Source organism: Cetorhinus maximus, chromosome 26, assembly GCF_964194155.1.
Source record: "Cetorhinus maximus chromosome 26, sCetMax3.hap1.1, whole genome shotgun sequence".
NCBI classification, from domain to species: Eukaryota; Metazoa; Chordata; class Chondrichthyes; order Lamniformes; family Cetorhinidae; genus Cetorhinus; species Cetorhinus maximus.
This window is the reverse complement of record NC_135904.1, coordinates 13387241-13404399: the sequence shown is the minus strand read 5'-3', so window position 1 is coordinate 13404399 and position 17159 is coordinate 13387241. Positions and strand designations below refer to the sequence as shown.

The 17159-nt window shown below is 44.7% G+C and overlaps 1 protein-coding gene across 2 annotated transcripts in view; it reads left to right on the top strand.

Moving 5' to 3' along the window:
- The first annotated feature begins 639 nt into the window (after nt 1-639).
- map2k1 (mitogen-activated protein kinase kinase 1) overlaps nt 640-17159 on the top strand; it is a 348516-nt gene continuing 331996 nt past the window's right edge. For both annotated transcript variants that reach the window (XR_013573469.1, XM_078530143.1), the window contains exon 1: nt 640-1128. Coding sequence is in view for 1 of the 2 variants with exons in the window: in XM_078530143.1 (XP_078386269.1) it covers nt 1049-1128 (80 nt within the window). In the remaining variant the exon portion in view is untranslated. The remainder of the gene's footprint in view (nt 1129-17159) is intronic.

The window sequence follows — 17159 nt, the reverse complement described above, 5'->3', positions numbered from 1 at the left end:
CTAAGGGGAGATTTGATAGAGATGTTCAAAATCATGAGGGGGCTGGACAGAGCAGATAGAGAGAAACTGTTCCTGCTCATAAAAGGCTCAAGAACGAGAGGGCACACATTTAAGGTGATTTGCAAAAGAAGCAAATGTGATGTGAGAAAAAACTTTTTTACATAACAAGTGGTTCGGGTCTGGAATGCACTGCACTGCCTGGAAGTGTGGTGGAGGCAGGTTCAATCCAGGCATTCAAGAGGGCATTAGATGATTATTTGAAGAGAAACAATGTGCAGGGGTACGGGGAAAAGGCAGGGCAGTGGCACTAGGTCATAAACACTTTCCCCCAGATAAAACTGTTTATACACCCCGTGTTACAATATTTGTAATAGTCTGTATAGTTCCGGATCTGTAATATTTCCTTTAGGAACAGACCCTTTATTCCTCCTGCACTGTTGTTGTTGTTGTTGTTGTGGTGCTCGGTAGGTGGAAAGGGTGCTTCAGGACTGTCCTGTCTGAAAAACACTCAAGCATTTGGACCCTCCTGAGGGGCGGACAGTGTGCGCGGCTGAGTTTTAAATAGCTTGCCATTTCTCTCTCTCTCTCTCTCGCCAAGATATCAGTGACGCATTTCCGCAAATCCGGGCTGGGATCGACGATTTTAGGAGGGGAGGGGAGAGAAAACCCGCAGCGGCTGCTGGTGAAGTATCACTGGGCAGAGTTTGATACAAAGTCACCGCGCGGCTGCAGCTTTGTTACATTGTGAGCAGCCGCCCGGCATCGATCGGACCTCAGCGTGTGGGATCCTGCCGGGGACGGGGGAGGGAGCCCAGCTCGGAGGGTCCTCGGGAGATCGCAGCGGTCAAGCCCCGGCCGTGCCTCGCCAAAGGAGGTGGTGGAGGGGGGAGAGAAGGCGGAACTGAATTGGTAAACTAGGAACAGGGACACATCGGCGCCTTTGAGGCAAAGACCCAGCTCCCGGAGCCGTGAAAAAAGACACACACGTGTGAGTGTGTGAGAGAGAGAGAGAGGGAGAGAATCCAGCCCCTTCGCCCTCCGGCCAGCCATGCCCAAGAAGAAGCCGGGACCAATACAGCTGCACCCGAGTCCCGAGGGATCGGCTCTGAACGGGACCACTTCCGCAGAGTAAGAGAATTCATGCCCATCTGAGATTACAACTCATGTACCAGTAACTGGGACCGCACTGATTTCTCGCATTGCTTTGATCGGGTGAACGGTAAAGAGAGAGAGAGAATTGTGTTCCCTGTGAGGAGGGCGGGCTGGGGGATATCCAGGCAATGACATTGGCCAAATTCAGAGCAAGGTTTTAACCTGGGACCCGCTGGACCCTTGATATGGGCCTGCAGTAAGGGGATTATTTTAGATCGAGTTTTTTAAAGAGTTTTCTTTTTGCCTGCCACTACATTCACATATGTCGAAAGCGCTCAGTGCAATAAGCCTTTGCCGTTCCCCGATGATAACCATGTTATGCAAACATTGTGGTTACAGTACCTGGTACAGTACGCGTCTAGACTTCGGCCTCATCCGCTATGGACTTTTGAAAAATCTATTTAGCTAATTAATCATTTAGTTGATATCCTAGGAAGAGGGGGGGGGGTGGGGTGGGTCAGAACCAAGTGTTATCTTCAAGGAGTGAAATTTCAGGGTTTGAGTATAATTGGATCAGGGCACACGGTTGTAATTCAGTCTCTGTTTTAAAGTAATAGATTCTCTCCTTTTAAAATTCCCGTTATAAATTCTAACATGGACATTTACAATGGAAACTGCCTATGTAAATATCACGCTGCAATTACAACCTCCTGCCAGTGGTGGCAGCGCACCACCTCGGGAAGGTGTAATTACAGCGTGACAAGCTTACATTCAGTTACCACTAAGTGTGGACATTGGAATTTAAAATGGTTCAAGTTGACAGTAAGTGCATGTAAATATAAGACTATTAATATAAATTAATATCACTATATTAAAAGCCCAGGGATATGAAGAAATACTTGTGTGTTTCCATGGGCTTTACAATGTCAAAAATAGTGGTGTTGGGAGGGATTTTTGGTCTCCAGTTATACGCCAAAGGAATGAATCACCACAAACTGAAAACACGTCAGTCACCTCAGGCAGTAGGAATGGCTGTGTATTAGTCAGAGGTCTACAGCGCAGAAAAAGGCCCTTTGGTCCATCGGGTCTGTGCCAGTCAAACAAGTACCTAACTATTTTAATCCCATTTTTCAGCACTAGGCCCCTAGCCTTGTATGCCATGGCATTGCAAGTGCACATCCAAATACTTCTTAAATGTTATGAGGGTTTCTGCCTCTCCCACCCTTTCAGGCAGTGAGTTCCAGATTCCCACCACCCTCTGGGTGAAAAAATTCTTCCTCACATCCCCTCTAAACCTCCTGCCCCTTACCTTAAATTATGCCCCCTGGTTATTGATCCCTCCACCCAAGGGGAAAAGTTCCTTCCTGTCTACCCTATCTATGTCCCTCATAATTTTATACACCTCAATCATGTCATCCCTCAATCTCCTCTGCTCCAGAGAAAATAACCCCAGTCTATCCAATCTCTCCTCATAACTAAAACACCCCAGCCTAGGCAACATCCTGGTAAATCTCCTCTGCACTCTCTCTGGTGCAATCACATCCTTCCTATAATGCGGATTCCAGGACTGCACGCAATACTCTAGCTGTGGCCTAACCAGCGTTTTATACAATTCCAGCATAACCTCCCTGCTCTTATATTCTATGCCTTGGCTGACAGATATTGCTGACAGATTTCCTCCTTGTCTCTCATTCTCTCTTCTCAATGCTCTCCTCGTTCCTTCCTCCCACCCACTCTCTTTTCTGGATTCCTATTTCTCTGTTTCCCTTCCCCGCATCAGATTGGACTGGCTGTTATTGGTGGTGGTGGGGGGGGGGGGGTGGTGGGGGGGGGTGACCCCTTTTATATTTTTTGTTGAAAATTATTAGAGTGGTGAACTTTCCCAGCATTAATAGCAATAATGAAATGTCAGCCTGACGTTAGAGCATGAAAATACGATCAGATAAACATAACGTTTTTGCCTGGAGTTCTTCCTGCACTTAGTGACATTTAAATAAATGTGCCCACCTTCAGAGGGCAGATGGGGCCTTGGTTTAATGTCTCATCTGAAAGATGGCCCCTCTGACAGTGCAGCACTCCCTCACTACTGCTCTGGAGTGTTGGCCTTAATTTTGGGATCATGCCTCTGGAGTGGGGATAATCTTCGAGCTCCAAGGCAACAAAGCTACCTACTGAGAGACAGCTGACACTTGTGACTCTGAACCTGAGTCATGGGGCACCGTGCCCACTCTGAACAGTATCAGCTGGCAGCCTGGCCAAAGGCAGTTCCAAAGATAAGCTAAAATTTTTCTTTATTATTTGTGGGGCAGGAATACCCCTCAAGGGTCCAAAAGTCCAAGCTGGGCTGCTGATGTTCTAGCTCCCTCTTACTCCCCACAGAGTGGACTCTCCCCCTCACACCCTCCTACTCCTCCAACCACCCTACACAGTCAGCCGTGGCTCAGTGCATAGCACTCTCACTTTCCAAGTCAGGAAGTCATGGGTTTAGCTTCTGCTCCAGACACTTGAGCACATAATTCAGGCTGACATTTGCAGCGCGGTGCTGAGGGAGTGTTGCAGTGTTGGAGATGCCATAGTTCAAATGAGACATTAAACTGAGACCCTTGTCTACCCTCTCAGGTGGTTGTGAAATATCCCATGGCACTATTTCAAAGATGAGCAGGGGAGTTCTGACCAGTGTCCTGGGGCCAATATTGATCCCTCGACAATCATCACATTGCTGTCTGTGGGACCTATCTATGCACAAGGTGGCTGCTATGCTTGCTACAGCAGTGACTACACTTCAGGAAGTACCTCATTGGTTTTAAACAACTCTGGGACCTCCTGAGGCTGTGAAAGGCACTATATAAATGCAAGTCTTTGTATATGATCCTCTGCTCTGCCTCAGGCACTCAATCTCCAGCTGCAACTTGCTGTCCTGCTACTATTGAGGCCTGGCTTTCAAAATGGACCCTGTATGTTCAGGGTGTGGAGCTTAAGGTTTCCCTATTTCTCTTATACAAGAAAGCAAGAAAAATACTAGGAACAAGCGATAAGAAATATAATAATGAACCTGAAACTGGAAGATGAGAGTTTGCAATTCCTTGTGGTCGGTTTGTGTTGAATCAGTTGAAAAGAAATGGGTGTGGTAACTAGAGGGTGTGTGGAGACTAGAGTGACGATACCTCTCCTACATTTGATAGCGACCAGAAGCAGAAGGTTAAGTAGCTTTAGTTTGTGACTGATGACTGTCAGGTTCAATGTAAAACACCAGTAATAAATCAACAAGGGCAAAAATAGAATAATAGGTGACAACATAGAAACAGGCCATTTGGCCCATCGTGCTCATGCTGGCTCTCCACAAGAGCAACTCAGCTAGTCCCTTTCCTATAATCCTTCAATTTTTTTTCTCTTTTTTGAAAGTCACGATTGAATCTGTCTCCACCACAACCTTGGGCAATAATCCTAACCACTAGTTGTGTTTTAAAAAAAAAAAAGTTTTCCTCATGTCACCTCTGGTTCTTTTTCCAATCATCTTTAAACTGATGTTCTTTGGCTCTTGACTCTTCCGCCAATGGGAACAATTTCTCTCTATCTACTCTGTTCCCCTCATGATTTTGAATGCCTTTATCGTATCTCCTCTCAACCTCGTTCCCCAAGGAAAGCAGCCCCAGCTTCTCCAATCTATTCACATACCTGAAGTTCCTCATCCCTGGAACCATTCTCATGAATCCTCTATGCACTGTCTCTAAAGCCTTCACATCCTTCTTAGTGTGGCACCCAGAATTGGACACAATATACCAGTTGAGGCCAAACAGTGCTTTATGCAGTTTTAACATAACTTCCATGTTTTTGTATTATATGCCTCTATTTATAAAGCCCAGGGTCCCATATGTCTTTTTAACCACTTTCTCAACCTATCCTGCCACCTTTAATGATTTGTGCACATTTACCCCCAGGTCACTCTGCTACTGCACTCCCTTTAGAATTCTGCCCTTTACTTTGTATTGCTTCTCCTCGTTCTTCACACTGCACCACTTCACATTTATCTGCATGAAATTTCATCTTTCACAAGCCTTGTCTTTTCCGCCAGCCTGCCTATGCCCTCTTGAAGTCTTTCGCTATCTTACTCTTGCTTCTAATTCGTATGTTCGTACGTACTCAGTTCACAATACTTCTAAGTTTTGCGTCATCTGCAAATTTTGAAATTGTGCCTTAAACACCCAAGTTTAAGCCATTAATTTATATCAAGAAAAGCAGTGGTAAGAATCCCTGGGGAGCGCTACTGTGCACCTTTCTCCAGACCGGAAACCAACTATTCTCCACCCAACCAACTTTGTATCCATGCTGTCACTGTCCTTTTTATCCCATAGCTTCAACTTTGCTGACAAGTCTATTATGTGACACTTTATCAGACACTTTTTGGAATCCATGTTCACCAGATCACCACATTACACCTGTTAACCCTCTGTGATATTTTCAGGAAACTCTTTCGAGTTATCAACAGTCACAGATTGCAACTCTTTCGAGTACAATCACAGTTCTTGGTTTCCGGGAGTGGGACACGAACCCACAACCCTCTGATTCAAAGGCGAGGGTGCTATGAACTGAGCCACAGCTGACACCTCAATGTTTTCAGGAAGGAGAAGCTGATAAGAATGAGCAACAATGGATTAATTGAAAATATTGATGGTGCTGATTGCTGAGGCGATTTAATGTTCGCTTTGCATGTCCTGAGGCAATGAGCAGAACCTTGCTGCCTTAGTGTTTAAATTCCTAAGCCCCAACTTTGCTGGTTTAAGAAGTCCGCCCACCTGTGCAAACTTCCTGGAGGCAGCCAATTAACAGGCCAATTCCAGGAGCCCTGGCCAGTTAATGACAGGCGGGTTGGGCAGGTGGGAGGACCAATGGGAGCGCTCGAGGCTGTAGGCAGCTGGCAGTCCTGCTGAGAGACTTGGGCACTGCCACAGTAGGTGGGAGATCGCGGAGACCCCTCAGGATGGTGGAGCCTTCTGAAGGCTTTAATAGAAAAAGGTTGAAGTAAACTGTGGCCTCAGCTGTCGGCCATCATTGTGGAGGGGGGGATGGCCTGCAGTTGTGGCTCTCTGGCACCTGTGGCTCCAGGGGCAGGAGTAGGGGGAATTAAAGGAGGCCTCGCTGATCCCCCCCCCTTTCCGGGAGGCTGCTTCCAGCCACCTGCCTGGATTTAGCCTCCGTGGGAAGCTCATCCGTCGCTGTTAAGATCCCACAGCGTTACCAATTTTCCAGTAAGTGGGTACATAATTGCTCCTAATTAGCCACCCGCCCTTGCTGAATGCATAGCTGCTGCTGGTGTCATCAGCCTCTGGCAAGCTCACTTGGAGGTGGGAACGTGTTGGACAGCCGCCCTGACACAAAATATTTTAAAATCCACTCTACCCACACCACACCCCCTTGCACCTCCAAAGCCGTCTCCGAGCAGCTGATTAGATTCCATCCAGTCTCTGCTGGGCACCAGGTCTGTTGGACTCTGCAAACTTGTGCTTGACAAAGTGAATGGGGTCAGCAAGGCACCGGTTTACAGCTGTGATTGCTCAGAGTGGGAGCTCGAGGCTGTTGAAGGGCTGATTGGGCACTTACTCCTGTGGAAGTGGGGCCAATCAGGGTACAATTCACTCTGTCTGACTGTTGTACATCAGAACTACTTTTCTGAAATTTTAAAATTCCACTGTTTTTGGTCATCAGAATCGGATACCGCTAACCCCACATTCAATTGCACTTACTTAGAAGAGTTGTCTCTACATCAAAAATATTGGCTTATTGAGAACTCACTTAAATAGGGGTCAGCTTTGTTTAACCTGCAAAATGTCTTTTAGATAATTGCCACATAATGTGATAAAGACACAATTGCATGCAAGGAACAAGAATACATATAGAAGTAGAACAAATTTCTCAACATAAATGGAGAAATATATAAAATGAAAAATAATGCCACTGGTGTGAAAAGAGAGACTATTGAATTGTTCTGGAAAGTGAACACTGACACGAATGACATTAGGTGAATGTGTACGAAGGGGATATTTTTTATAAAAAGCTTGAATATTTATAAGAATATAGACATTGATTTTTTTCATACTATATTGGAAAGTTTCAGTTCCAGATTTGCTGGGATTATGAAAATTTTTTTTAGGATACAGATGGGATTAATATTTTCAAATATGGTTTTTAAACTTGATTACCTTTGGAATTCAGGAAGAAAATTGCTGCAATTTTAGTGCAGGATAACAGTTTAATAGTCAGCTGTGGCTCTGTGGGGCGCACTCTCATTTAGGAGCCAGAAGGTTGTGGATTAAAATCTCACTCCAGCGGTTTGAACACAAAAATCCAGGCTGACACTCCCAGTGTAGTACCGAGGGAGTGCTGCACTGTTGGAAGTGTCAACCTTAGATGAGACATTAAACTGATGTTCCGTCTTCCCTCCAAGGTGGTTGCAAATTATCCTATGGCACTGTTCAAAGAACAAAGGAGTTCTCCCTGGTTATCTGGCCAATATTTATTCCTCAACCAACATCACATGCTACCAAAACAAAACACAGATTATTGGAACATGAGTAGCTCTTGACCCTATCTGTTCCCCAATACCTAGAAAACTTTGATCAAATCACCCCTTGGCCATATAAATTCCAGGGAATACAACTCTAGTTTGTGGAATCTGCTCTTAATTTAACCCTTGGATTTCAGGTATCATTCCAGTAAATCTACACTGTACTCGCTCCAAAGCCGGTGTATCCTTCCTAAGGTGTGGCGCCCAGAACTGCTCCAGTAACTCCAGATGTGGCCTAACCAGGGCTTTGCACTGCTGAAGCATGACTTTTACCCTCTTGTATTTGAATCCTCTAGATATAATAGCCAGAATGCCATTAACCTTTTTGATTATTTCCTCTACCTGTACGGGGGAGGATGAGGGGTGGGGGGAATGATAAGGAGGGGAGGCGATGGTGTGTCATGGTATTATTTTCGGTGCCTAGGTTAAACTGTTATCCTGCGCTAAAATTACATAAATTTTCTTCCTGACTTCCAAACATATAGTGGTAATCCAGAGACCCAGGGTAATGCTCTGGGGACCCAGGTTCGAATCCCACCATGGTAGTTGGTGGAATTTGAATGCAATAAAAATCTAGAATTAAAAGTCTAATGATGACCATGAAACCATTGTTGTAAAAACCCATCTGGTTAACTCTTGTCCTGTAGGGAAGGAAATCTGCCATCCTTATCTGGTCTGTGACTCCTTACCTACATGTGACTCCAGACCCATAGCGATGTGGTTGACTCTTAACTGCCCTCTGAAATGGCCCAGCGAGCCTCTCAGTTGTATCAAAACCACTACAAAAGTCTCAAAAAAGGAATGAAACTGGATGGACCACCTAGGCACTGGAAACAACAACGGCAAACTCAGCCCTGTCGACCACCTAGGCACTGGAAACGACAACGGCAAACTCAGCCCTGTCGACCCTGCAAAGTCGTCCTTACTAACATCTGAGGGCTAGTGCCAAAATCAGGAGAGCTGTCTCACGGAATCGTATCTGACAGATCATGTCCCAGGCACCACCTTCACCATTCCTGGGTATGTCCTGTTCCACAGCAGAACAGACCCAGCAGAGATGGGGGCACAGTGGTATACAGTCAGGGGAGAGTTGCCCTAGGAGTCCTCAACATTGACTCCAGACCCTATGAAGTCTCATGGCATCAGGTCAAACATGGGCCAATAAACCTCCTGCTGGTTACCACATACTGCCCTCTTTCAGCTGATGAATCAGTGCTCCTCCATGTTGAACACCACTTGGAAGCACTGAGGGTGGCAAGGGCGCAGAATGTACTCTGGGTGGGGGACTTCAGTGTCCATTACCAAGAGTGGCTTGGTAGCACCACTACTGACCGAGCAGGATGAGTCCTAAAGGACGTAGCTCCTAGACTGGATCTGTAGCAGGTGGTGAGGGAACCAACAAGAGGGAAAAACATACTTGACCTCATCCTCACCAACCTGCCTGCCGCAGATGCATCTGTCCATGACGGTATCAGTAGAACTAACCACTGCACAGTTGTTATGGGGACGAGGTCCCGCCTTCACATTGAGGATACCCTCTATCGTGTTGTGAGGCACTACCACCATGCTAAATGGGATAGATTTCAAACAGACCTAGCATCTCAAGACTGGGCATCCATGAGGCGCTGTGGGCCATCAGCAGTAGTGGAATTGTACTTGAACACAATCTGTAATCTCATGATCTGGCATAGCCCTCATTCTAGCATTACCATCAAGCCAGGGGATCAACCCTGGTTCAATGAAGAGTGCAGGAGGGCATGCCAGGAGCAACACCAGGCATACCTAAAAATGAGGTGTCAACCTGGTGAAGCTACAACACAGGACTACTTGCATGCCAAGCAGCATAAGCAGCAAGTGATACATTGAGCTAAGCAATCCCACAACCAACGGATCAAATCTAAGTTCTGCAGTCCTGCCACATCCAGTCGTGAATGGTGGTGGACAATTAAACACCTCACTGGAGGAGGAGGCTCCACAAATATCCCCATCCTCAATGATGGGGGACCCCAGCACATCAGTGCGAAAGATAAGGCTGAAGCATTTGCTACAATCTTCAGAAGTGCCGAGTAGATGATCCATCTTGGCCTCCTCCAGAGGTCCTTAGCATCACAGATGCTAGTCTTCAGCCAATTCGATTCACTCCATGTGATATCAAGAAATGGCTGAAGGCACTGGATACTGCAAAGGCTATGGGCCCTGACAATATCCTGGCAATAGTACTGAAGACTTGTGCTGCAGAACTTTCCGCACCCCTAGCCAAGTTGTTCCAGTACAGCTACAACACTGGCATCTACTCAGCTATGTGGAAAATTGCCCAGTACAATATCCTGTACACAAAAAGCAGGACAAATCCAACCCGGTCAATTACTGTCCCATCAGTCTACTCTCGATCATCAGTAAATAATAGAAGGGGTTATCAACAGTGCTATCAAGCGATACTTGCTTAGCAATAACCTGCTCACTGACGCCCAGTTTGGATTCCACAAGGACCACTCAGCTCCTGACCTCATTACAGCCTTGGTCCAAACATGGACAAAGAGCTGAACTCCTGGTGAGGTGAGAGTGACTGCCCTTGATATCAAGGCTGTATTTGACCGAGTGTGGCATCAAGGAGCCCCAGCAATACTGGAGCCAATGGGAATCAAAGGGAAAACTCTCCACTAGTTGGAGTCATACCTAGCACAAAGGAAGATGGTTGTGGTTGTTGGAGGTCAAGCATCTCAGCTCTAGGACATCGCTGCAGGAGTTCCTCAGGGTAGTGTCCTCAGCCCAATTGTCTTCATCTGTTTCATCAATGACCTTCCTTCCATCATAAGATCAGAAGTGGGGATGTTTGCTGATGTTAAGCACAATGTTAAACACCATTCATGATTCCTCAGATACTGAAGCAATCCATGTCCAAATTCAGCAAGACCTGGACAATACCCAGGCTTGGGCAAACAAGTGGCAAGTAACATTCATGCCACACAAGTGCCAGGCAATGACCATCTTCAACAAGAGAGAATCCAACCATCGCCCGTTGACATTCAATGGCAGTACCATCACTGAATACCCCACTATTAACACCCTGGGGGTTACCATTGACCAGAAACTGAGCTGGACTAGCCATATAAATACCGTGGCTACAAGAGCAGGTCAGAGGCTAGGAATCCTGCAGTGAGTAACTCAGCTCCTGACTCCCCAAAGCCTGTCCACCATCCACAAGGCACAAGTCAGGAGTGTGATGGAACACTCCCCACTTGCCTGGATGAGTGCAGCTGCAACAACACTCAAGGAGCTTGACACTGTCCAGGACAAAGCAGCCTGCTTGATTGGCACCACACCCACAAACATTCACTCCCTCCACTACCGATGCACAGCGGCAGCAGTGTGTACCATCTACAAGATGCACTGCAGGAATTCAACAGGCTCCTTAGACAGTACCTTCCAAACCCACGACCACTACCATCTAAAATAACAAGGGCAGCAGATAGATGGGAATACCACCACCTGGAAGTTCCCTTCCAAGTCACTCACCATCCTGACTTGGAAATATATCGCCGTTCTTTCACTGTCACTGGGTCAAAACCCTGGAACTCCCTCCCTAACAACACTATGGGTGTATCTACACCACATGGACTGCAGTGGTTCAAGAAGGCAGCTCACCACCACCTTCTCAAGGGCAATTAGGGATGGGCAATAAATACTGGCCCAGTCAGTGAAGCTCACATCCCGTGAATAAATTTTTAAAAAATCAATTATGAACTTGTTGAGTAGTGGAACAGGCTTGAAGCGTTGACTTTCCTCCTCCAGTTCCGATCATCTTAACACAGAATGCTACAAAGTGAATGTAAATCTGTTGGTAGTTGATAGAACTAGCCGCAATGAGAACAATATCACTTTGTGTGATATTGTTAGGGAGTCAAATGGTCATCACATTTGCCTAGAAAACAGTGGTTATCATATTCCCATACATTGTGGTGGCCTTTGAAATGTTCTGAACAATGCAAATGTTTTACCTTTTTTGTTGATGGTTACATTAGAGTCAGTGACTAAAGCTGGTGAACGGCTTTGTTTATTTCATTTCCTCCCTCTAACTACAGGTGAACATGCTACAGGTTCTCCACTCTGAGAGAGCTGCTAGGATGCCTTAAAAGTGACTTATTCCCCATTTTTCTCACCAGCCGTATAGACCAGAATGACGACATTTACATCTCATTAGCAAATGTAGCCTCTTTCCATCACCACCTTGACCTTTTGTGTTGATGTTCTTGTGGACAATTATCATTTTGCATTCCACTTATATTTGATATGTTATTGTAGGGCTTCTCCCTCTTTTAAACAGCTCACTTTTAAACATCTTCATCCTCTTTTTCAAATCCCTCCATGTCCCTCCCTATGTTTGTAACCACCTCAAGTCCCACAACCCTCTGTGATCTCTGTGTTCCTCCAATTCTGGCATCCTGATTTTAATCACTCCATTTATTTCATTGGTGGCTGTGCCTTCAGCTGCCTGGGTTCTAAGCTCTCAAATGGCTTCCTTAAACGTTTCTGACTCTGCTCCTTTAAGATGCTCCTTTTAAAATTTATTTCTTTGAGCAAGGTTTTGGTCACCTGTCCCAATATCTTCTTCCTTTTTCCAATGTCAAATTTTAAATTGACGATGCTCCTATGAAGAGAGATTTTTCTACGTTAATATACGTTATAATAAATGAAAGTTGATGTTAATACGCTCCATAAACCGTCCTTGATCCCAAGGGTTAATAGGCCTCAGTCATCCCTCAGCCACTCATTTGTAGAGTGTGCGTGAGGACAATTGAGGTTCGGAACAATCCCAAGGTGACATGCCAGTCATTTCACCTACTTGCCCTGAGGTGAAACAGAATGATAGAAGGCTTTAGCCCTTTAATCTGGAGCTAGTTCCAGGTCAGAGTTATCTAAAGTAAGAACAGAAAGAAAGACTTGCATTTATATATCGCTTTTCATCATCACAGGATGACTTGAGGAGCCAATTAATTACTTTTGAAGTGTAGCCACTGTTGCAGTACAGGAAACATGGCAGCCAATTTTCACACAGAAAGCTCCCACAAACAGTAATGTGAAAATGTCCAGATGTTTCTTTTTGTTGATTGAGAGATAAATGTTGGTTAGGACATCAGAGATAATTTCCCTGCTCTTCTTTGAAATAGTGCTTTAAGGTCTTTTTACATCCCCTCGAGCAGGAAGGTGGGGCCTCAATTTAACATCTCATCCAAAAGACAGCATCTCTGACACTGCAGCACACCCTCATTACTGCACTGGAATGTCAGCCTTGATATTTTGTGCTCAAGCCCTGGCGTGGGACTTGAACCTGGAACAACAGTTGTTCTAGATTCCTGGTGATTCTTCACACTATTTAACGTTTTTTTACATGTGTTATCTAATTTCCCCCCTTAAATGTTGAGATTGGCTTGGCTTCTGTGGATACTTCTGGTGATGCATTCCAATCTTTAGGCGGAAAAAAATATTTTAAGCTCGCCTTCTATACTTTAGTAGCAATCCTCAATTTATGTCTTTTTGTTACTAATTCATCAACCATTGAAAATAATCTTACACTATTTACACCCTTGAAACTTAGATTGGAACTGTTTCAGATGCCACTCAGTGCCTTCGTCTGATGATCCAACCTAGGATCAGGAATTCATCCAAATGGGAACTTACAAGAGCAGTCACAAACCCTGTCATTCCTTAGGTAAAAGCAAAATACTGTGGATGCTGGAAATCTGAAACAAAAACAGAAAATGCTGGAAAAACTCAGCAGGTCTAACTGTTCTATCATTCCTTATTGCAACATGTTAATAAATCAGCTGTACTGTTTAAACTGAAACTTCAGAACAGGAGATTTAGGAGTTGCAGTAGAGACCAATGTAAGCAGTGAGGTTAAGGCATACGAGTACAAAGTTGAAAGTATTTGCAGCACAGAAACAGGTCCATGCTGATGTTTATGCATCATATGAGCCTACCTCTACATCTACCCTATCAAACTGTTTAATAGTCACTCCTCCATCTTCACTTTGCTAGAGCTAAGAGCCCTAAGTCTTTTCTCATTGGGATAACCTCTCAGTTTTGGTATCATTCTAGTAAATCTTTTTTGTATCTTCTCCAATGTCTATATCCCTTTTATAATAAGGAGACCAGGACAGTTCACAGTATCTAGATATATACACTGAGGAATAGAGACAGGGTTTCAATTCATTCCAAAAGTTGAGTTACAGCGCTCTTCCTGCTGTGAAGGTCTTGAGTAAAATGTATCTTTAAGCAGCCTGAACCAATTTCTCAGTAGCTGCACGTTTACAAACCTGATGATAATTCTGTTCTCAATTTCAACATCTCACAAAAATGCCACAAGGAATGTTGCAGTGGGAAATGTAAATGTTACCCTGGTGTGGAAGGGATTGCTGTTCTGAGTAGGGTTAAGGCACTTTAGTTATTTTTTTTTTTAAAAAAGCTATACAAGCACATTAGTTTCCATAGTGGTATCTTGATTAGGTGTAGACTGACTACAAAACTACCTCAAGTAGAACCCCCCCAGCACAGAATGGACCACCGAATTAGGAATACACTCCTGAATGGTTCAGAGGATCATCATGCCCTTTCAACTCTAGAACCTGGATCTAAATACAGGTGGACTGAGATAAAGATGATGTCTTCCGCAACTGATTTACGAAATAAATATTGGCCTTGGAGTGGGTGCAGCACAGATTCATCAAAATGATACACTGGCTAAAAAGGTTAGATTCTGGGGCCTGGCTGCATAAACTTGGCTCATATTCTTTCAGGTTTACATCTCCCTCTCTCTTCAGGTATTATGCCTTGAAAGGGTGTGGCAGCCACGATCTTCTGTGTCGGTCCATGGTTATGCTTGGCAAGGTACTGCAGTAGCTTGAAGTTGCCTCCTGCAGATGGCTGACCAGAAATCTCTCCCACTCTTACTCTGTGTTGGAAAGATTTACAAATTGATTCTCAACCTGCTTGGCCACCATTATGAACGCACCTTCCTTGCCCATCAAATCCTGGAGTGGGACTTGAAACCAGAGCTTCTGGCTCAGAGGCAGAGACACCACCCACTGCACTGCAAGACTTCCTAGGTTTAGAACAAGATCACTAAAATGATAAAAGGATTTGACAGGGTCAATACAGAGAAACTATTTCCTCTGGTGGGTGACAGAACAAGGCAGCACAATCTGGAAATCAGAGCTAGATCGCCATTCAGAAGCAAAATCAGAAAACACTATTACACAAAAGGTATTGGAAATCTGAAACTCTTTTTTTTCCCCCCCTCCACTACCAAAAATCTGCGCGCGCTGGAGATTTCAAGGCTGAGATTGATAGCTTTTTGTTGGGTAAGAGCATCAAGGAGTGGGTAAATGGAATTGAGGTACAGGTAAGCCATGATCTAATTGAATGGCAGAGTAGACTTGAGGGGCTGAATGGCCTCCTCCTGTTCCTAATGTTTCTATGAATCCTTGATAACAGGCAGTGGGCGTGTGCGTAAATTAGAAACAATTCCAGCCCCAGCTCCTCACTCAGCATGGAAAATTATTTTCCGCTTTATTTTTTTGATAATGCTTTTGATTTGTTTTCGAAAAAAAAAGGTGAGATGAATATTTTGAATAATTTACAAAGAGTTTTTGTTAAGAGCAACTCTTCACAGTCTCCATGGTAACTCCAATTCTATGATACCTGACAGCGTCATGACAACCGACTCCAGTATCCTCATATTATATAATACATTCAGTATTTTGGAATTATTTTCTGATTTTTTTTTTTCTCTCCACTATATGTAACAATATTTAGATTTTAGGATTTGTGGAATGAATTGTTTAGTTGACCCAAGTCTTTCTCTGATTAAAATAATGATAATGTGGCATGTGTAGCTCTTGTGAAAACTGAATTTGTGCATCGAGTATTTCAGTCAACACTAAAAACTTACATTTATATAGCACCTTTAACACAGTAAAATGTCCCAAGCTGCCTCACAGGAGTGCCATCAAACAGAATTACACACTGACTCACATTTGGGCATTTTAAGAGAGATGACCAAAGTTTGATTTGAAAGATAGGTTTTAGGGAGCGTCTTAAGAAGGCAAGGAAGACAGACAGGTAAAGACCCAAGTTTGATCCCAAGTCTGTCCAAGATCCAGTCATTGGACTGAAGTGATTGTGATGCAGACATGGTCAGAGGCTGTGACTCCTGCAGACTCAGTACGCTAGCTGCCATTGAGGTCACTGGTATTTTTGTGTGGAACTGTAGATGATAGCCCTTGTTCTGTCTGTGTAGTGTTTTTAAATGTGGGTACATCTCTGAGACTAACACTGACCTCTGCATAAGCAAAACAGACTATTCTGTCCTCGGTGATGAGCTGCCATGCGAGGAGGGTCATTAACCTTCCAGTGTGCGCATAAGGCAAACTGTCACAAGCCACGCGGTATCAGGCACTTTTCCCCTGTGTGTCTTGTACATGTACAGGAATTGATACCAGATGCGAATGGATCGTCACCCAGTGCACATAGTGTTTGATGACGAATGTGCTCATACAAGCTGATGCAATCCATTTTTAGTGATTAGACATGGAGGTTTGCATCCTTTATTTGTCTCAAATCCATTTACCAGATGCTGCATCAAGGATTTTCACCGTTATTGACCTGACTGGTGCACCTAGTCACCCAAAGTCAGAGCCACTCAGCTATGTGTCATTGTGTTTAAAGTGCCAAGTGCCAGGATGTGATATAATGAGCATGTCCCATGGGCACTTCAACACAATGAATGAGATGGTGAACAAGCAGATAATGCAGACTTTATCAGGGATATAGATGATGGGTGATTAATATTCTCGTGACAATAGAAAGCCGTCTGATCTGGTAATGAGACGCCGTGAGGAATGAGGTGTATCTGACCTTGATAAGTCACCGGCAACAAAGTCAGGAGTCAATACCACAAATTGGACGTACAGTGTATTAATAATCCAGAGGCCCAGGCTACTGAGAGCGTGCTGTACTGCCAGAGGTATCGTCATTGGTGGCTTCAACTACCCGGGTCCTCCGCACTGGAATTCTCTCCCTAGACTACTTTATCTCTTTCCTCCTTTAAGATGCCTCTTAAAAGCTACCTCAGTGGCAAATGGAATTTAATCCAGATAAGCGTGAGGTGATGCACTTGGGCAGGACAAACAAGGCACGGGAATGCACGATGAATGGTAGGACCCTGGGAAGTACCGAAGATCAGAGGGATCTTGGTGTGCACGTCCACCGGTCCCTTAAAGTAGCGGGACAGGTAGATAAGGTGGTTAACAAGGCATATGGGATACTTGCCTTTATTAGCCAAGGCATAGAATATAAGAGCAGGGAGGTTATGCTGGAACTGTATAAAACGCTGGTTAGGCCACAGCTAGAGTACTGCGTGCAGTTCTGGAATCCGCATTATAGGAAGGATGTGATTGCACTAGAGAGAGTGCAGAGGAGATTTACCAAAATGTTGCCTGGGCTG